This window comes from Epargyreus clarus, unplaced genomic scaffold (assembly GCF_041222505.1).
Source record: "Epargyreus clarus isolate Ecla_fem2 unplaced genomic scaffold, WU_Ecla_fem_2.2 ptg000017l, whole genome shotgun sequence".
Lineage (NCBI taxonomy): Eukaryota > Metazoa > Arthropoda > Insecta > Lepidoptera > Hesperiidae > Epargyreus > Epargyreus clarus.
The window spans coordinates 5,936,359-5,957,071 of NW_027332225.1; the positions used below are offsets into that span (position 1 = coordinate 5,936,359).

At 36.5% G+C, this 20,713-nt stretch overlaps 1 protein-coding gene across 7 annotated transcripts in view; it reads right to left on the reverse strand.

The window, feature by feature from the left end:
• The window catches only part of Dhc64C (dynein heavy chain, cytoplasmic), a 47,744-nt gene extending 29,473 nt beyond the window's left edge, over nt 1-18,271 (reverse strand). For 4 of the 7 annotated variants that reach the window (XM_073081913.1, XM_073081914.1, XM_073081910.1 and 1 more), the window contains exons 1-41: nt 17,921-18,271; nt 17,462-17,532; nt 16,990-17,192; nt 16,608-16,745; nt 16,330-16,447; nt 16,022-16,135; nt 15,690-15,862; nt 15,267-15,387; nt 15,056-15,177; nt 14,571-14,712; nt 14,032-14,139; nt 13,611-13,716; nt 13,016-13,215; nt 12,472-12,607; nt 12,102-12,208; nt 11,657-11,820; nt 11,325-11,430; nt 11,081-11,104; nt 10,447-10,602; nt 9,959-10,138; nt 9,437-9,580; nt 9,101-9,246; nt 8,678-8,827; nt 8,491-8,583; nt 7,974-8,188; nt 7,592-7,718; nt 7,359-7,461; nt 7,045-7,267; nt 6,549-6,696; nt 6,244-6,349; nt 5,451-5,660; nt 4,940-5,086; nt 4,457-4,629; nt 3,997-4,164; nt 3,536-3,701; nt 2,907-3,092; nt 2,232-2,414; nt 1,435-1,557; nt 1,197-1,356; nt 563-696; nt 260-383 (exon numbers count right to left, since the gene is read on the reverse strand). In XM_073081913.1, the coding sequence (XP_072938014.1) occupies nt 260-383; nt 563-696; nt 1,197-1,356; nt 1,435-1,557; nt 2,232-2,414; nt 2,907-3,092; nt 3,536-3,701; nt 3,997-4,164; nt 4,457-4,629; nt 4,940-5,086; nt 5,451-5,660; nt 6,244-6,349; nt 6,549-6,696; nt 7,045-7,267; nt 7,359-7,461; nt 7,592-7,718; nt 7,974-8,188; nt 8,491-8,583; nt 8,678-8,827; nt 9,101-9,246; nt 9,437-9,580; nt 9,959-10,138; nt 10,447-10,602; nt 11,081-11,104; nt 11,325-11,430; nt 11,657-11,820; nt 12,102-12,208; nt 12,472-12,607; nt 13,016-13,215; nt 13,611-13,716; nt 14,032-14,139; nt 14,571-14,712; nt 15,056-15,177; nt 15,267-15,387; nt 15,690-15,862; nt 16,022-16,135; nt 16,330-16,447; nt 16,608-16,745; nt 16,990-17,192; nt 17,462-17,532; nt 17,921-18,161 (5,959 nt within the window). In that variant the 5' untranslated portion in view covers nt 18,162-18,271. The remainder of the gene's footprint in view (nt 1-259; nt 384-562; nt 697-1,196; nt 1,357-1,434; nt 1,558-2,231; nt 2,415-2,906; nt 3,093-3,535; nt 3,702-3,996; nt 4,165-4,456; nt 4,630-4,939; nt 5,087-5,450; nt 5,661-6,243; nt 6,350-6,548; nt 6,697-7,044; nt 7,268-7,358; nt 7,462-7,591; nt 7,719-7,973; nt 8,189-8,490; nt 8,584-8,677; nt 8,828-9,100; nt 9,247-9,436; nt 9,581-9,958; nt 10,139-10,446; nt 10,603-11,080; nt 11,105-11,324; nt 11,431-11,656; nt 11,821-12,101; nt 12,209-12,471; nt 12,608-13,015; nt 13,216-13,610; nt 13,717-14,031; nt 14,140-14,570; nt 14,713-15,055; nt 15,178-15,266; nt 15,388-15,689; nt 15,863-16,021; nt 16,136-16,329; nt 16,448-16,607; nt 16,746-16,989; nt 17,193-17,461; nt 17,533-17,920) is intronic. The other 3 variants (XM_073081915.1, XM_073081917.1, XM_073081912.1) reach the window with 1 other exon arrangement.
• Nucleotides 18,272-20,713: the final 2,442 nt, after the last annotated feature.

Sequence of the window (20,713 nt, forward strand, 5' to 3'; positions counted from 1 at the left end):
ACATTCATCTATACAGCAATAGTAGATTGCTGTACAACATTTATATGAAACATACATTGACTATTATTTCAGTATTTTAACATTATAAAACTATTAACTATAAAACTATTTTAACATCAAGAACATCTATAAGAGTTAGCAGCATCTTGTGATGAGGCAAAATGTAGCACACACATTATTCAAATTGATTACTTAAACATTATCTTAAAGAATGTTATATAAATATAAATGTTAACACAAAAAGAACACTTTTCCATACCAGTATTATCTCCCTCTTGATGACTCTTAAGTGCCTCCTGAATTGTCTGCACTTGTTGCGATACAGCCGAAAGCATTCTCTCCTCCAGACGGTTAAACTCGTCGAAGCAACCCCATGCGCCGACCTGCAAATATTTAAATGGGTAAGTTTTCTATTTCACAAAAATAATCACATTTTATCACATAATCATTTTATGAAATAAATCATAAACATAACAGCCGAGTGAAGTAAAGGTTGACGTAAACATATTCATAATTATGGTAGGAAAATAACTTCTTAAAAGTAAAAGAAAAATATATTTACCTGGCAAAGACCGACGAAGATACGACCCATGGCCTGGAAGTCGAAGGTCTCGTCACAATTGAAGACCAGTACGAAGCGGCCCAGTTGGTTGCCGAGGGCTTTCACCGACTCGGTTTTACCGGTACCGGCCGGACCTAAAATGGTAAGATATAACATTAAAAATAAATAATCAATTTGACAACTTTGACTTATTTCCTTACAATATATGTACTAATCTCCATATACCAGTATCCATGGTGGAATTTTTAAATATTTTATGTTCATGAGGAAATGTTTGCCATAGTCACGGGAAAACAGCTGTTCAGTTGGTCTATAAGTTAACTTTTTAAAGTAAAAAGTAAAATAAGTCTTCAAGTACGATTGGTTAAATCATACTTTAAAGAGTTTTACTTCAGTCAATTTATAGACGGCGGCAGTAATGTAGTCACTTTGACTACACTACTGCCAAATTGACTTTGAAAACTGTCTTTTGACTTGGTTGATTGACTTTTGCTACTGAATTAAAGTACAAAGAAAAACAAAACGAAAGCTCGCATGAGTTATTAGAATTTAACGCAAGCAATTTAAATATTATGATCCGTTTTCATAATAACAAAGATGTATCAGATAAGTTCTTTACTATTTATCCACTTACCGAATGGCGATCCACCAAGCCTGGCTTCCAAAGCTTGCGTCATAGTGAGATAGCAACGGTCTGTAAGTGGAGTTTGTACCAAACGATCCTGTACTCCGAGATACTCGAATCCGTATAAGAACTTGGCATTTGCCATGTGGATTGTCAGTTGTTGAAGTACCTGTTTTAAACAATAAATAATTAAGCATAATATCTGCTTATTTTATATTCATATTTCTTATATGTATTGTTAACTTACGTCATTGTTTCTAGGATCGAAGTAGAACCTCATTTCACAGAGCCATTCGAATGAACGGGGACTGTTCACATCGGACGCGATCAGGCGGCGGGTAACTGTACGTTTATGTACGAATTCGTTGATCTATAGAAAAACAAGGATATTCAATGAAGGACTGTACATATTTATTTTATGACAGGTTTCAAATGAAATATTAAATTGGGATACATTTATACCACAACTTATGACTATGGTCATTGAATAGTGATCATTCATGTTTGGTAGCTAAATGAGGATAACTAACTTTTTATTGAATTTTTGATTACTGGACGAATTCTAACATGAAAACATCAGTGTCCTTTTCTCTTTTGTTTATCTACCGATATGCTATTTTGTTGACGATATTGATTTTAACAATTTTCATAATACCATAATTTCCATTACTTTTTCTTTAAATTATTATATAGGAGTAGTAGACGAGCATGCAGTTCATCTGATGGTAAGTGGCAACTGCCGCCCTTGAACATCTGTAAGGAACCTCAGATAAGATTAGATATTCCTACCCGAGGTCGGCCACAGATGCGCCGCTACCCCTGAGGACTAAGCTGGAACGCCTCGGAAAAGTATGTCTCCCATACCACACCCTTCAAAACGGAACACAGCAGCGCCTAACACTGCTGTTATTGGCAGAAATAGGTGTGGCAGTGGTGCCGCCACGTGGATTCGAACCACAAAGGGTTCAACCAACTTCAAAATGATGGTCGAATGGTACCAGGCAAAACTAGTATACGTTAAAATAAGTAGTAAAATTCGCTAACCAAGTGCTCGAGTTTCTTCCTGCGCAGCGGCGGCTGCTCCTGCAGCACGGAGTCCGCGAGGATGTTGAGCATGTTCTCCACGTGCGCCTGCACGCGCTTCAGCCCGTCGCCGCCGCCGCTCGCCAGCGCCGCCTCCACGTCCTCCGACCACAGGATCTGAGCCGCTAGCACTACTATTTGAGCCTGTTAGACAAAAAAAACAGTGGATTTAAATTTGCTGTAACATGTAACAGTATTTAAAGTTAGCATTAGAACTGTAAAGTTAGATGGATTTAACGAATATAAAACTAGAATAGAAACATGGAGTTGCTTTAATTTAAAATTTACCCTTACTACCACAGTTAATCTAAGGCTATGTTCACACCCAACGTATTGATATCGAGTAGACCCACCGAGAGTCTAATCAAATTGGACTGCATTTACGCATAACGAAGTGGTAAAGTTGAATGTAAATATAAAAGCAGGAAACTGTCGTGCTCGTTCATAGTTGGCTTATAATAAGCTTAATTTGAACGTGACAAATAGAAATAAAATACATATAAAGCAAAAGTAGAATGGCCTTAGAAGGCTATTCATTGATTGATGTCTTTCTAACCAAAGATCGAATCTACAATGCTTTACCTTTGAACCCAATATATCTCCTCTATCAAGTTGCTCTACCATTTCAACACTAACCTGATACTTATCACACCAGTCGATAAACTTAGTGGGATCCACATTCCCGTCCTTGAACTGCTTGACGTCGCCCACCGCGTCCTTGAGCCGGCACGCGAGCGTCACGCGCATCTCGCGCTCCACCATCGACAGCCACGAGTTGATCTTAGGGTTCTCGATCGTTGATACCGGTGATGTGAAGATTACCTGTCAAATAATTGGGTATTGAATTATTCGAATGTCTACAACAAGTGTGAAAGAACTCGAATTGCTTAGTAAAGGATTATTATGAGAATGTATTAAAAATATGTATTTTTTTAAATAAGACTTCCTCTACTTTGTCATTTATCATTATTTCCTAGAATTTGATTCTTATAAGCGACACTATTCGGAAGTGGAATGATACACGGTGTATTTTTTCAAACTGACCTCGTTCGATTCCCGGTTAGGAAAAAGAATTTAAAAAAAAAGAATGATGCAGTTTTATTTTTTAAGTAAAACCGGCCCTGTAACGCCTTTCAGCATTTTGAGCTATTCGTTAAGGTTACAGAAAGGGCCATGAAAGCCTTGTTGAGAACATCACCCTATCTTGTAAATATTAAAATATTTGTTTTGACTTTTATTTCTTTACATAACGAAATGGTACATACTTCTTCACCCTCGCGAGAGGCGATGCCGTTAATGACTGTGTTATCGTCATTCAGTATTATGGCGGCTACGCCAGCAAACATTTTCTTAAAGTGCTTCTGGAGTCTTGCAATATTTTTGCTGTTACCGATGATTTCCAAGAGATCTTCATCACCGACGAAATAGAATCTGTAACAGATTATTAATTATAAAAGTGTTACCCACTAGTCGGTTGTAAATTGTGTTATTAGTTGCTTATTGACACTTACATATTATGTATTGATTATCCGCAAATAGAATTTCCCTGCGGTTGCCTGCAGTTTCAACTATCAGAATCAACTATTTACGCAACATTTAATTTTGTTTTGTAATCTCTACATATGAATGAGATTTTAATTATTTTAAACAGGACATAAGATGTTATAGAAAATATTTTTGTGATGTAACCAGTTCCTTACAAGTCTTTAATGGTATACAAACTGACCGAGGGAAGCTGCTCCTCTCCCGCTCTAGATATTCTCCGAGGGCCTTCTGTATCTTGCCGAGCAGGTCTGCCAAGCGCTCCAGGGAACGCTGCACGCCCGGGATGTTCAACACGTCCATTACCATTGGAGACTTGCTCACTTTCTTCATTAGCCCGAGGAACTCAGAACTACAAGAGACATAATAAAATATTTTTTACAAAAGCACAATTTTTTTTTTTGTAAAGTGAGTAAAGTCTAGGGCGTTGCCAATTATGAAGCAATAGACGTTTGAATCTCTAAAGAGGCGCAGGGAAACGGGGAGCTACCCCTATTGTCGAAAAGTTCCACACAAATATGAATTTGATGTTCATAAATGAAAATATAGGAATCAAATGTCCAAGTACTTTCAAGTCTGACTATATACTATATATTTTATCATATATATTTTTTTTTATCTCTCTTGATCGTCACAATACAGACCTTATGCTCTGGAAACGGCTAGTTTCGACGGGCAGCAGTGTCTTGATATCAGCCGAGCCACTGAAAATACCCTCCAGATACACCCAACGACGCTGCACGTCGATCCACACGTCGAACAACGCATTGATGCGGTTCAACTTTTCTTCCCATGTTAGAGCTTCTTCTTCAAATACCTGTTGATAAGGAATGGTGTCAAATACTGCACGACGGAAAATATTATATGCTTTAATTAAATGCAACAAACATATAGTTTAGAACTGAATTAATTTAATTATGCAACACTACAAATTTTACTATATTCCAAAAATTCTTGAATTAAAATTTTATTTTAGAGGATAAATTAGTTTTTTTTTAAATTTATTGATTTTGTTTGCCATGTCATAGTATTGACATTTTCGACAGTTACCTTTAACAGTACCTTAGGTATGTTTGAAAAAATCTGTTTAATACACAAAATCTTATTAGAGTAGCGTATATAATTACCTTATAATAGGGCGAGAGTTTCATAGCGGCAACACTGTTGATGTGTTCTTTGACCTTGTTGAAGAGGTCGTCCCAGCCGCGGATGATCTTGCACTTGTTTTGGTAGTTTATGAGGTCCAGTTCGTAGCTCTGCCAAGACTCGCGCACCTACATCATATAAACACGTTGATTAGTACATTTTATTTCAAAACATTTACTACTTATAAGTCAATTAAAGTAACGTATTATGTATCACAACTTTCATTCATTCATTTTTATTTCTCGTTCATTTCCTTAATGTTTCTTGAATTTTTGTATTACATTCCATACTGAGACACAATTTGTATTTTGGAGGGCACGACATGGAATTTCCTACATAGAAAAAAAAAGGCATGTAGTTGCTTTTATTTCATCATTTAGGTATTATGTTACACGCTGTGTAAATGAGACTCTAGTTACTATCACAATATTAAATTTTTCTAAAAAAAATGCTGTCGAAAAAGCACTACAATGTGTATATGGCGTAACGTACCTGCTTCAAGAACTCCTCGAGCGCCATCTCGCCCTGCGCGACGGAGACGACGTCCTTGACGGTGTGCTCGTTGTGCAGCAGGTCCGCGTCCCACACCTGCCCCAGCGTCAGCTCGGACAGCGCCCAGTCCACCTTCAGTGCGCGGCACAGCTGCCGCCAGTGCCGCTCCTTCAGCGCGTCCGACTTCAGCTCCACTATCAGCATGTTCACCTGGAATGGTGTTGCTTTAGTTGTATGCTCAAATAATGATACATCTCTAGCGGACTAAAGGAGTAGCGGAAGGGGGGTTCGCCCCAGGCCCCCGGTTCTGGGGACCCCTCCAAACACAGTGTTAGTAGATAAAAAAAGATCGCCGGAATCGTTATTGTGGCCGTATAACTCAAAGAAACATTTAATTTTGTATAATCAAATCAACTTTTAAGACTGGGGACCTTAATTCAACTTTCCGACCCCTGGGCCTCCTTAGTCAGCCACTGTGGTACATATTCTCATGTGTGGATGAGGAGTAAAATTACGGGATTAAGCCCAGAGATCAATCTTCACAAAAGATTGACTTTGTAAACTATAAATAGTATCTAAATTTAAATAATCAAAAAGTTTAGATGTGTCTTTTAAAAAATAGGTTGGTTATCGTACTTCTATATGTGGTAACTATCGCTGCGATCACATGTTATACATATATGAACCGCCCTATTATATTGTTAGGCCTATAAGATATGTATGTATATTCATATACTCAACTAATAATAATATATAATAAGTAATAATGCTAAAATTTATCAGATTTTCTTACCTTAGTATAAGACTGAAGTAACTTTCGGACGTATTCGTAGCTGTCATACATACGAAGACGAGCCGGCAGTTCTTTGAGTTCGTTCAACATGGCCTCCAGTTGTTGACTGCAAATATAAATACATACAATATAATACAATACAATAAAATACAATAATACAATAAAATACAATCAATTTTGAAAAACATCAATAAAATAAATAAACATTACGTTATTTATTTACGCTCGTATATTTTGTATCGAATTCCTGTTATTTAATAATAAAATTGTTTAGTTACAGACAAGGGACTATTTTTAGTACATACCGAAGTTTCCTCGGTTGTACAGAAAGCCAGGGCTTCTCCCTGATGTCGTCGATCTGAGTCCAGATCTTGCTGAGAGAAGACCACACTCCACGAAGGTCTTGTAGCTCTTCAAGAGCGACCGTCATGCGCTCGTTGTTGACAGAAGTGCCTATTTTGAATAACACAAAAAATATATGCACCAATATTCAAGTTATATACATTGTATAGATATCATTGGGTTATTAGATAATAAAATAACCCAGACTTATGACTTAACATGCCTTGTCAGTTCAGTTAATATATACGTATAGCGTGGGGTAATGTGTGGTTCATTGCTATCCTACATAATTTTATCACAATAGTAATACCATGTTTTATCCATTCGGTCATTTGTTAATAGTGTGTATGTTAAAGTGTAAATGCATATAGATAAATTTTATATCATACTGATATAAATGTATATCATCCAGGTAAAAAAAAGGGAATAAATATAAATTGTAGTATGTAACTGATTTACCAGTATCATGCAACTCCAGAGCCTCTTTCGCCTTAGCAACGTTATCTCTTTCGTCTTTGAGCTTGGTGTATCTGGTCTCCATCGCCTGCAGCCTGGCGAGAGCGTCTTCGGGCCTCGTGGACCCATCCGTGGGCTTGCTGCGCTCCCACTCAGCGAGGAACTCGAGGGTTCGAGTTTCAACTGCCTTGTCTTCAGCCACGATCTTTTGTTGAAGCGATGCTACCTATAAATTTAAATTAGGGTTTTAGGTTTGATTGCTATTAATTATAGACTAAAAAATAAAGAAAAATAGTAACTTTCGATCCCATAATTACCTGAGTCTGGATAGAGGAATCCTTTCGGCGCATTATTTCGTTGAACGCGCTCCATTCGCCTTCAATATTATCCACATGTAACCACTGAGCTGGGAACTGGAATCTGTCGAAAAGAAAAACATTACGTCGGAATAAAATATTTAAATGCTCCAGAATGTGAAAGGACAATACTCGTAAGTGAGATGTATTATTGACTTCCGATAAAGGTACAAATAAGAGAAGTTAAAACACACCTTTGTCTTTCCAGAATGCGTTGTGCCTCTCTATAGATGTCGACCTGTTTCTCCCAAGCCAATACTTCTCTCTTCAGCTGTTGTACGTAAGTGATGAGCGATACTGCGTCGCTAGTCGATGCAGCCTCTGCAAAGAATGTGAACATGTCGTATACAATTTCCTAACAATTACTTTTTCAAAGCGTTAAGGTCTTAAGTTGTGTATTTTTCCTTCAGTTTCGAACACGACGGTTTCCAGATTACGACGAGGCCGCAATCGCGATGTGTGTCCGACGTGTCAAATGACGTACGGGATCTATACTTTTGCATGGCAATTCGTCGCTCAGTTAGTGAACGAAGGTGATCTTTGTTTATTGTTGACATAGTGGCAGAGCTAACTCACCAATAGACTGCTGCTCCAGCTGTCCACGGGACTTAGCGAGCCGCCCGTGGAACTGCACCATCTCGCCGCCGAGCAGCGCGCCGAACTTGCCGAGCACCTCCTTGTGCCACGCGTCGTACTTCAGCGCCACCTTGCTCTGTACACGCGCGAAGTCGATCACGACGGGGCCGTACTCACGACGAGTGTCCGACGTGTCGAATGTAGTACGGGATTTCCTGGTTTGGGTAGTAGTTGAATAAGTGTTGAAATTTTTTGGTGTAAATGGAATGTCACGAAATATAACAAAACGCTGTATATCTCATCAAATGGAATTTATATTCAAATCAATTCTTTTTTCAATGAGGTTTCTGTATACAATCATTTCTCAACGTCAATATTAGTGGTGATAATTATGATTATGGTTATTAATTACATGAAGCTGGAAGATATCATACATACCACACACCTGATGGAGAAAAAACTATTTTTAAGATTTTGAAACACATGTATTAATTATAAAGAATATTGAGTAACATACTTGATATCATTGAGGCACTTGATCCACAACGTGATGTCTTCACCAAGGCGTCCATACAAGCTATCTGGCTGAAGATCCCACAAGGCTTGGTAACTGTAAAAAGAATTACATCAAACATTATTAAGTAAATATTTTAATATTTCCAATGTTTTTAATAAATTGAATTGTAATAAAATGAAATCATTACCGAAGCCATTCATCGACGTATTCGCGAACTTGCGAAATCTTTTGTTCGATCGCGTCGTACGCATTTTCTAGCGGCGAAGAGCCCTTGGGCAGCTTGGTCAGCAAGTTCCTGTATGTGGCCGTTTGTGCCCGAGCCACGCCTACTTGGTATCTGAAATTAATTAAAATTAGTTTATTTTTTAATAACTTTCGTAAACACTCACCTCTTTAGTATTTTTTATCTATTAATTCACGATTTGCAATTTAAATACAATATCAATTGCAAGATAAAGTAATGTAAATATAATCATTTCATGTTGTATAACAAATGTTGTATAACAAAACACACTTAAACTTAAATCTACCAATAAATATTTGGTATTTCTGATTAAAATTGTTGTTTTATAGATTGATGGGTTCTAAGTGTCCAAAATGAACAGTATACCGGGTGCTCTGCAAGCGGTGCTGGCTGGTAACAATAGCTTGCCAGGCGAACATCTGCCGCATTAGTTGGAAGCGAGCCTCCTCTAGAGATGGGAACAGGTACATCTGCTGGTTCGTTATGCGCACCTCGTGGACTACCCGGGCAATCTAAAAAATGATACATAATATGTTACATACATAAAATTTCTTTATAGTCAGATATTGTTCTGTTTTGTTATGTGGCAAGGAGTTGTGTACTGGAAGTTTAAGACACTATAAGAACTGTTTATAGGAAGATACATATGAACTTTTTCTTTCATTGACATCATGATAACTTTGTTTTGTATGTAAATCTTACCTGTGGTTCACCGCCAGGCTTATGAGTGGTTTCAGTTGGCGAGTATGTATCCATTGAGAGATCGAGTTCGTTGATCTTGCCAAGAAGTGCAGCAGTCCAGGCTTCAACACCGGCTTGCAGACGTGCCGCGAGACTCTTCTCCACCTACACAATGACAAAAGCTATAAGTTGGTAGTTTTAAATCATATAAATAAAGAATAAAATTGAATTTGCAGCAATCTCAAATATTGAGATTGTGCAATGTCGGCATCGAATATCATCATTTATGTGGAAGTCGAAGTTGTAAGTATATCTTCTCTAGAAGAGGCCTATGTCTGAACATAGATGACTAAATGCCGATAATCGTATATTTGAAAAAAAAAACGGTCTTTATAAGATTTACTAGAAAAATATATTCATTATCTATAAAATTCGTATTTATAACATGAATTTAAATATTACATTGTCCATATATTGCAACTGTTTCAATCAACAAACCCATCATACACACTTAGTAACACATCACATAATCCATAACCTCACCTCCTCATCGAGTCGCTGCACCCACAGATGCAGGTTGCTGTACTGTCGCAGCGACAGGTCGTCGATGGCGCGCTGCAGGCGGCTGAGGATGTCGGCGAGGCTCTGCGCGGAGTACGGACACGTCTCCAGAGAGCGCGCGTCCACCGAGATCTGCTCCTCCACCGCGAGTAGATCTTCCACCTGACACACGGAATTGATTGATTATGTGTTACATCGACGCGCGCAACTCCGTTCTACCCCAAAATACATTCTGAAGAAATATGAAGGCATTTTTTCCAAATTAACAGATATTTTTAATTTTGTGGTAGCATAATTTATGCGGGAATTAAATTTTTATTACTCTTTGGAGTCTAAAATTGATAAAACTTCGAATGCAATAAATGATGTCATTAATATTTTCAATTTAATGCTCAATTTCAAATTTAATACTGGAACTAAAAGGAAGAAAGTGACATAACTAAACCTTTTGTTAATTTATTAATAAATACCTTTTCTTGGAATAGAAGGACGACTTCACTCAGTTTTTGCACATACGGGTCGAGCTTGTAGGACTCCCACACGAGAGCCATGCCTTCTGAGACTTGGTTCAGGACGTCACGTCGCAGACCAGCAACCAAGGGAATGATTGAGGCCTTGTCGCGTATCTGTAAGTTCGGTTAAATATTAATACAATTTATGCAAAAACAATTATGGGGTTTGTTTCAAAATATAAGCTATAGTAATCACGCAGGTTTACAAATGAACAAACAAACATTTTCATATGAAATGTAGCATCCAAAGGGATTCTATGGCATAATCATAAGCCGAATGAAATGATGTTGACATTTTACATCACTAGATGAAAACCGATTGAATTAAATGTTCAAATACAATTTATGACAAAAGCAAGTTCACACTAAACTTTCAGTTAAAACATAACTTGACAAACACTTGCACACAAAACATAACCATTCAGTACAAATTTGGTATCGCCAAATAAATCAGCCGTAGCATTTTCAATCAAAGCTTAAATAAATAATATGAGGCATAAACTTATAAATACTTGAATGTAAAAAGCGTATAAGAGTGCACGAAACAAAAAAATGTTTATTATTGGAACCATGCAGCATATAGTTAATCTACCTTTGTATGATTCCTATTATTTAGCTGCAGAAATCAAAACGTACATGTGTTAATGATATTCACTTGTAATAAAATACATCATTTGGTGAGTATATCTGCTAAGATTTGAATGTGGTAAAATATTACATCACTATACAACAGTTTGAAATATGTGCCAATTCAATTATATGTATTTAGTTGTGCTTGATGCTGTGAAATATGTATATAACGTATGTATAGTGAATGAAGTGTTCATGCTTCTTACCTTTTCCAGAGTGCGCTCATACGTGCGCACGCTTTCGATAAGAGAAATAGCGTACGGATACAGCTGATTGGCTTGGTGGGCTTTGTTCACGATAGCTAATGGCACTCTGAAATAGAATGAAGCTTATTCATAAATCATTTTTGGAATGTATTAATACTAAAAAACTCACACGTATACTTCGATTTTATTTCAAATTTTAATGTTTTAAAAATATAATATTCAAAATTATCTTATGTAAAATTTCTTCCAGTTTCATGTTTCAAAATATTGACAAAAATATCAATTCCTTAAATATGTATATATGAACTTAAACAAAATCCCTTTATATTTACCTGAAACCCAAATTCTTGAGATTGCGCACTTCCTTGTACAGAGTGATGATTTCGGGCAAAAAGTTGACCTTCAGTTTCAATATGGTGTTGGTTTTGCTGGAGCGCGCGCGCACAGACTCTATGGCGAAGATTCTACCAGACACTCCCAGATTACGTTGTTGTACCTAAAATTCGCATTCAGGGTTATTGAATCATAACTTTAACCCTACCAATTAGGGCCGTCAACTGACTGTAGAATGTTTTTGAATATAGGAGGTCAGAATATTAGTTAACTTGTTTTTTCCTGAGTGGCAGGAATATAGTAAATACCTGAGTATTTATTTGGCATAGATATCAATATATGACAAAATAAGGACAAACAATGTATTAAAAAAATATATACATAAAACATTTGGGTACATTTGGAATAAACACAAAATTCATATATTACATAGTATTTACTTACCTTACGAGCCCAGTCGTCAAAAACTTCTTGAGTATCCAATTTAAGACGGAAACTGTCGCCATCAGCTTTCAATTTCTGTCCCTCTATGTGATTTTCCCATCCCTTGCCTAAACATAAATATAATAATATTACACTCATATTCTATTTTTTTTCAACGACTTTGCATGTAACTATTATTCAATAGAATCACACATTACTTATTTCACAGGATAGTTTTTAGGATGAATTGTGTAGTTTACTCAAAAGTCCTGGATGCTACTACATATGTATTAAAATGTCTTATAATCAAGGAGGTGTACATCTTGCTTCTTTAATTTCTAGGCGTAAAATTTAAATTGAACTAACGGTTATGTTTATCATAGATACATACCGAGAACATCTTCAACTCTCTTCAAGTAAGCGGTGAGTTGGTGATCGATCTGCTTCGCCCAAATGATGGACCCGGCGACCGGCGGCAGGTCACGTACTAAGGAGAGGCGGCTGCATTTTGATTGCGGGTATTGAACCTGTGAATTATATTAAATTATGAATATCTTTTCTAAACATACCATTATTGTTATTGTATGCCTCATGTAATATATGTAGATAGCAAAATAAAATGTTCACAATACATTGAACTTTTTAACAATTATTAATAAATATAAGCCAATAAACATAATTAAATTAAATTAGACATCAACACATTACAGACATTAAGTGATACCAGTGTTTAAGTACATTCCAAATATGTTCGTGATAAATATGCACAATGTATTATTTTAGATATTTTACTACTACCAGATTGATTGCCAAATATGCTCGCTAATTGCTGCTTTAGCATGCATATTTCATTCTAAATTGCAGTTTCAACGACATAAGTATGAAAATATTCACTGTCTTATATTAGTTATTTAGTGGTATATCACCACACGAACCTTGAACTTCTCACGGAGCGCCTCTATATCGTCCTTGACGCGTTGTATGAGCTGCGTCTGGTACTCGCGGATGGCGCCGCGGATGTGCGGGCGCACGAACAGCGCGTTGAACCGCGAGAAGATGCGGAACATCTCGTTCGCGTTCTTCGCGGTGCCCAGCTGGTCGCGCAGGTGCGCCGTGATGCGCGTCTCCACGCGGTCTGGTAACCAACGTAATGTGATGATAGTAATGTGTAAATGGAGGAACAAACTTGGGAAATATAATTGAAAATTTAAAATATATTTCTTTTACTACTGTTATTGTTATTTGTGGCACTGTGTTACATGTACCACAAACAGCATGGATAAGCATTATACTGATATATTATTTCCAATTTGTTTTTTTTCTCAAAATATTAAACTAACTTCAACATTGGTACAAAACAAAAAAAAAAAATGTACAATAGATACTTTTTAAGGTATTTCCGTTTACTCGGTCTGGTTTTCACAACATACTTTGTGTATTTGGAGACAGTACACAAAACACAAATATTTAGTTGTATAATTAAAAATGTAAAATATGGATCATTAATTATAAAAATCAAGAAATTCTCACCAATTCTGTCCTCATATCGGCTCACCGCTGCCTCCCACGCATCGCAACCCTCACGTGAGATGTCTAAGCAATCAACTTCTTTTACGTTTTCATACGCCAAGTTTACCTACACAAGAGATTAATACAATTTTGTAAAGGAAGTTTTCGTAGAATTTTCTTGTTTAGAAACAAATTATTTCACTAGTCATAGTCATTTGTAACTTATTGATATTTTAAAAATAATTGAAAGTATAATATCGATTTAAAATTGAATTATGATTGGAATGGTTGACTTTCATGTATTAGGCTGCTGAAGGAATCCCTATAAGCTCATAAAATTAAATAAAGAGGAAATAATTGTAGATTAAAGAAACATTATGGCACGTAATTTATGGTCAATTCAGAGTATAATATGTATAGCGAATCTTATAATTATATTTACCTCGGCGATGGCGTTGGCATCGGCCGCGTCCATGGTAAGGGACGAGGGCTGCTGTGGTTCATCATTAGCACCAACTTCAGCGGCCGCCGCAGCTCGGGGACGTAGAACCTGTCATATGTACAGTCAATTAATTTAAATAATCTTTCAACATCAACAGTATAAATGGCCGAATTGAAAGTTGAATGCGAAAATTATTTTGATGACGTGCCAGTTGCTAAATGTGGCAGAATTGTTTTTTATGTCATACAATTAATATTAATTAAACAAAAAAAAAATGTGTAGTTTTATTAACTAATGAAGTAATTGTTTTAACATTATTAAAATGCTCTGGTTTTTGTTTATTGTAAAGGGTATCAACCTTAAAAAAGATATGGTTATCCACCGTCCATTCCAACGGCAAAGAACAGTTTTCTAAGAAATATGATGCTTTCTTTACGTACAAAAGTATTTTCTATTTGGATTTTATAGAATAGAAATCAGATTAATTTCTAACAACAGCTAGCTTGGTTTTTCATAATCCGGATGGTAATACAACTCACTCGCAGCATGACGGTGCGCAGCTGCTCGTGGTGCCTGCGGAAGCGGCGCATGTGCTCCATGCGCGCCTGCAGCCGCTTGTGCGACGGCGACACGCGCCACACCATCTTCAGGTGCTCGTCGCGCTTCTTCTTCACTATGTCCCTGCAATACGACAACGACCGCATATTCGATTATATATTGAAGGTGGTAGGACCCTCTGTGGTTCGACTCCGGCGGCACCAGCGCCACACCTATTTCTGCCTCAGCACTGTTTAGCGCTGTTGTGTTCTGATTTGAAGGGTGTGGTAAGGGAGACTACTTTGGACATACTTTTCTGAGGCGTTCCAGCTAAGTCCTCAGGGGTAGCGGCGCATCTGTGACCTGAAGTAGGAATATCTAATCCTATCCGAGGTTAATTACAGATGTCCATGGCTTCCTAATCAATAATAGAGATATGTTTCTTAAATAAACAATTACATCATAAAACCTTTTTTTTTTGCCTTACCTTAGAAGACCCTGAAGTTTTTCATATTCGTCATCCCAGCAGGAGAACACTTCAAAGCATTGAGTCATTACTCTCTCAAAGTCTTCAAATGGTATGTGCATTAAACGACGAGTTCCAAGCACCTACAATAATAAAAAAAACCTTTACAATCTTTTTCAATGTTATAAAAAAATAGAATTTATATTTATTTACTAATTAATGAAGTGTGTACCTTTAAAAGTTGTTGTCCCAAGTCGCGAGAGATAGCTTCGACGAGCCTTAAGCCGCGCTGAATGGGATATTTAGTGGAACGTATTTTGCGAAGGTGTGAGAAGATTTGTTGTACCGCTAACCTGTGGCAGAAGTTTAAATGCAATTAACATAAAATTATACTTTAAATTGTTATAGAACCTTAATTTTCAAACATTATGTTATAAATGTCATATTTTTTTGTTCTTTGTTAATTTGATGCATTTGTAAAGTGCTATGATAATTTTGTTGCTTATAAAAACCACTAAAATATCGAAATCTTCACACCTATTTACTCTCCTTTGATATTGCACACAGATAGTAAAGTAACCTTATTTATCTGCTAGATCTATTCAATCAATAAACCAAGATAAATGTAAAAAAATAGTTAAGAACAATATTGTACCTGATTCTTTCAAGCTCCGTAGCACTTAAAAGATCATTAATAGGGAAGTCTTTCATGAGTGGATTGTAGTCGGAGACCGTGGCGAGAGCTTGTTTAAGACCGGTATCCGTATCAAAAGATACAGTTGCGTGGAAGCGCTTGCCATACTTCAGGATCTCCAGAGTCAAGGCAACCTACAAAAAGTTTGAATCTTGTTAAAGTATATTTCAATATAAAAGTATTCCAGTTAAGAATACTTTCACATCATTGTACAACAATGTGTACAATGACGTGGACATGGTAAACGACTGAATATGTACAAATTGAAATATTTGGTTATAAATATTACCTACCTCAATGCTTTCCCTCTTTTCTTGGATGCGATGGAGAGCTCTCTCGAGGTTCAGCCAGAAGGAAATTTCTTGTAGAGCAGTTCCATTAGATGGGTCTCGATCCAATTTGGTTACCTAACAAACAAATGAAAATGTGACAATGGAAAATAATAATGTAGTTTGTCCATACTATACATACATACTAGGCCTACTCATAGACACCATAGGCCAAAATACATATGTAATAATTCATTCAATATTTATATGGTCGGAAAGTCACATATCAAGCAGATAAAAATCCTAATAATTGACACATTAATATACCATACCTTTTGAATTTCCTTTATCCATCGATTGACTCCATTCTGAAGTTGATTAAGGAATGTTGAGTCCTCCACTTTGTCGCCAAAATCTGCTACACGGGGCTTTCGACCCTCATCAGCAGCCCTGAAAAATATTTGATATTATAATGTCTCTCTATGAGATATCAATCTTTCATGGTTAACTTTGTTTTTAAATTTTTACAATTGGATGGACAAATAAGATTTAGTTCTAAAAATCCAATAGGAAACTAATAGGAATATATTATTATATTTGTGACAAATACCTCTTGATGACAGCAGCAACTAAGGGATGGACTGGCAGAGTAATTTCCGGAATGTCAATGTTCTGTTGGAGATGCAAAAGACCCATCTCAAGCTCAGCTATTTTCTTCTCCACTGACGGCGCCATTTTGTCTCCATCCCTAAGAAATTAAAGATTTATTAGAACATTCCATGCATTGAATAAAAACTAAAAATACTTTTTTTGTAGGAATTTACCCAAGTGATCATGAAAATATTGTGAATGCTGTGGGTAGAAAAATAAAGAATATTAAAATATTAGTTTTTCCTTATCAGTTCAATTGATTTCTATTTTGATCTTTCATTTATATATCTTTGGTAATTGTTTATAAAAATCTGGAAAAAAATTGTTTTAGTGATAGTCACCTGTCAGCTCTTCCACTTTCTTTCACATAGCTTTTGAAGAATGGTGCCATGGTCTTGCTGATGAAGGCATGAAGGGTCTCGTACGGAGAGCCATCAGACAGGTTGATGAGGCGCAGCTGACTGTGGATTGACTTATCTGCCTCAATGACCGCACCTCGCTTGATGCAGACAAAGGCTGCCACTCGGGGAGATGTGAAATGTACCTATGATACAATGAAAATTAACACATTGTAAAGGAATATTGTTGCATAATATTATAAAGAATATTATCTTTAAATATCAAAAATCTATAGCAGGTTCAAGAACTTCATAAACATTCATTCATTCATTAGAATTTCCTTATCCATTATATCCTCTTGGTTTTCCAGAATGTCCAAATTTATACTTAGGACCCTTTCTAATAGGACCCCTATTAGAAACCCTTAAGCATAGTTGATTTTATTTTGGTGATAATTTTATCAAAATTATTTACCTCATTGCTAATTTGGTATGTGACAGCTTCTTTCTCCTCTTCCCCTTCTGCAGGCTGCTCGCTGTCATCCTCTACAGAAAATACATGTATGTGAATATTTACTGGTCTATTTTCTACAGTTGTTTGAAGTTCAAGAGATTTAAAAATTGTCAGCTATGTCACTAATGTAATTTATTTGATTATAAATGAGAAGTGTAAAATTAACCATTACAAGAAAGTAATATAATTAGACTAAACCTAAAATAAATCGAGTTTCGAAAAAACACACACGCGACTACTAACTACTAATACTCGATAACCAATTTGCAAAGTATTTGCAAATTTGATACCTTACTTATTTAGATACTACCTTCCACTTATGCACAACACGCATTGTATTAGTCATCTGTCGCATTGCATGATCGATGTCATACATTTGCATATTGCGGCACGATCGTTAAATGGAATGTATCAATTTACCTTTCAGTGAGAAGCGCTGGACATACAGCGAACAGACTTGCGGATCCGAGATGAACTTTCTGATGCAGTCCTGGTTCAGCTTGTCGTCGAGAGCTGAGTTCAGTGTCGGTGGAACGATGTCATCCTCCGGTAAAAGTACCGTTGCTGCTCGACGCAAGTAGTTTGCGAAGTCTTGAAAGTCGACTACGACGACGTTCTGTGCCTCCGGGGCATTTTCACTCCCGTCTAGGGAGTCTCCCATGATGTTCTGGGTAATCTACACTTTTTCTTAAATAATCAATAATGAGAAAAACGCAGCTACAGAATAATCTGCAGCTGTAGAAAGCGAGCTTTGACAAAGTGACATTGACAGCCGTAGCCATAGAGCATGACGCATCACTAGTGTTGCTAGTGAATATGTTTAATGTACGTCCATCAGTATATATGGTACAAAAGTACCAAATATTGACGTAGTAATGACTCAAATTAATACGCAATAACGAAACAATGCTTTTTGGGGCTTTTTATTTAATAATGTTTCATTCTGTCTTGAATGTAAAATTTGTTTTATTATTGACTAGTTTTTGCCCGCGGCTTCGCCCGCGTCTAAAGGAAAATAATATGACATACTTACATAACATACTTACATTACTAACATACATAAAACTGACAATTCGTACCTTCATTGGATCGTTCCAATGAAGGTACGAATTTGGCAGTGGCACCATCTGGCGAAAATTGGTCGTGCCAACTCTGGAACCTTTGTGGGCTCATGGACAACAACTTTGCTAAAAATCATCACTTGATCAAATGCATAGTTTACGATTCAATCCTTACTAATATCGATTAAAATAATCGATTTTTTTGGTCCAAAAGATCGATTATTTATATCTATTTAAATATATCGATTTAGATCGCCATCCCTAGTTCCCGTGGGATTTCCGGGATAAAAACTATCCTATGTCCGTTCTCGGGTCTCAGACTATATTTGTACAAAATTTCATTAAAATCGGTTCAGTGGTTTAGGCGTGAAGAAGAGACAACCAGACAGACCGACAGAGTTACTTTCGGATTTATAATATTAGTAAGGATTTCTGGTTACTGTGGGCCAATATTCAAAAATGAAATGTAGGACTTATGGATGTTACGACTAGTCTTGTCTTAACTTTATTGTTTACTATCTAGTTTTTACCCGACTTTCAAGGAAGGGGTATTCAATTCACGCAGATTAAGAATCTTATTATAGTATTCTCTATCTTATAATTCGTCGTCAGCTTATTAATATACTACTGTTGAGCACGGGTCTTCTTTCAGAATGGGAGGCATTATAGGCTGTAGACTATAGTCTCGTGGTCTGGCTAAGTACGAAATGACAGACAGGAGTGCATGTTTTCTTACCATGTTTGTAGAGTTCCGTACCCAAAGGGTGCAAACGGGAACGTATTACTAAGCCTGCGCTGTCTGTTCTTAAACGTAATAGATAGACAATTTACAGAGAATGTATAATGGCCACTATATCAACATTATTTTATGTTCATACTTACCTCGTGGTTTTCTTTTGATACTTAATTGGCATTCGTTTATACTCAACACAATAGTTGATTTCGATGGAAGCTCGCTATACAGTGTGCTAGTAGCGATTATTTTTGAACCTTTATGAAAGTCATATGTTGGGTTGGTCGCTATTACCGAGTGGATTGATTTTACTCCGTCTATCCATACTCTTTGCAGAAGCGATGTCTACACTCTCCAATTATAACAAAGAGTATTAGGCTGTATACGAAACTTTCATTAGAAATAGTTTCGATTCTGTTGAGTTCAAATTAAAAAAATACTTTTGCATTGAGCAAAAATAATTTTGCCATCATTAAAGCTCTTGAATAAGAATAAGCTTGAAAATGTTTTGAAATTTTATACTTACTAAGATCCTTTTCAAAACGTCTAGGTACGTATCTTTTTCCTTTAACGCGATTTTCAATCAAGTACCTTCTGCCTCGCTTTATCCATCACGGTCTGCAAAAAATCTGCCTATATCAGCCACACTATTTTAGAAAATTGGTTATAGAAATTTCGACTATCAGTCTAGGCTGTAGGATCTGTTATGCGTTGAATTTTTTTCAGTATAAATGTTCAAGAAGGTGAATATCGGGAGAGCGAGTCATAAAAGCAGTGATTCGAAGAGCATTTCGTCAGTTTACAAGCGCGCTGTAATAAGATATCGGACGCTCTATCGCCCTGGAAAATGTCTTTATTATGCTCTTTGAAACAAAGCTACCTCGAGACGCGTTTTCTACGAAATTTATAAGGGTTGCATCGTTGACTTGTTAAAGAAATTGATAAAGATTTTCAAGTGTAGAAACCTTATTTTATTGACTTCGTCTTATTAATATGTTAAGGTATTATATTAGGCCACTATTATAATTTAAAAAAATAATACAGTTGGGTACAAACGAATCATATTATTATAGTATGAAAACATTTTCAAACCTCTTATAAATATATTCAAACCACATAAAGTATTTATTACTAAAACTTTATAGACAGGTAGAGCAATTCATCCGAATCCTTTTGTTGTATTGGCAAGAAACGTTCTTAGGCTGCGTATCCTATTTTCGCTAGTTTCAAACTTTCTCTGGGAAGGGTGAAACACTTTCGGGTGGTAATTTGTCGCTAAAATCCTTATTTATTGCAACAGAGAAGTTGGATCGGCCCCGGGGGCGAATTCGCAAACTTCGCTCCTTTAACTCCGCTTCACTGAATACCGACACCTTGAGCACATATTGAGGTTGAATCCTCGTTTTCTTGTTTTAGTTG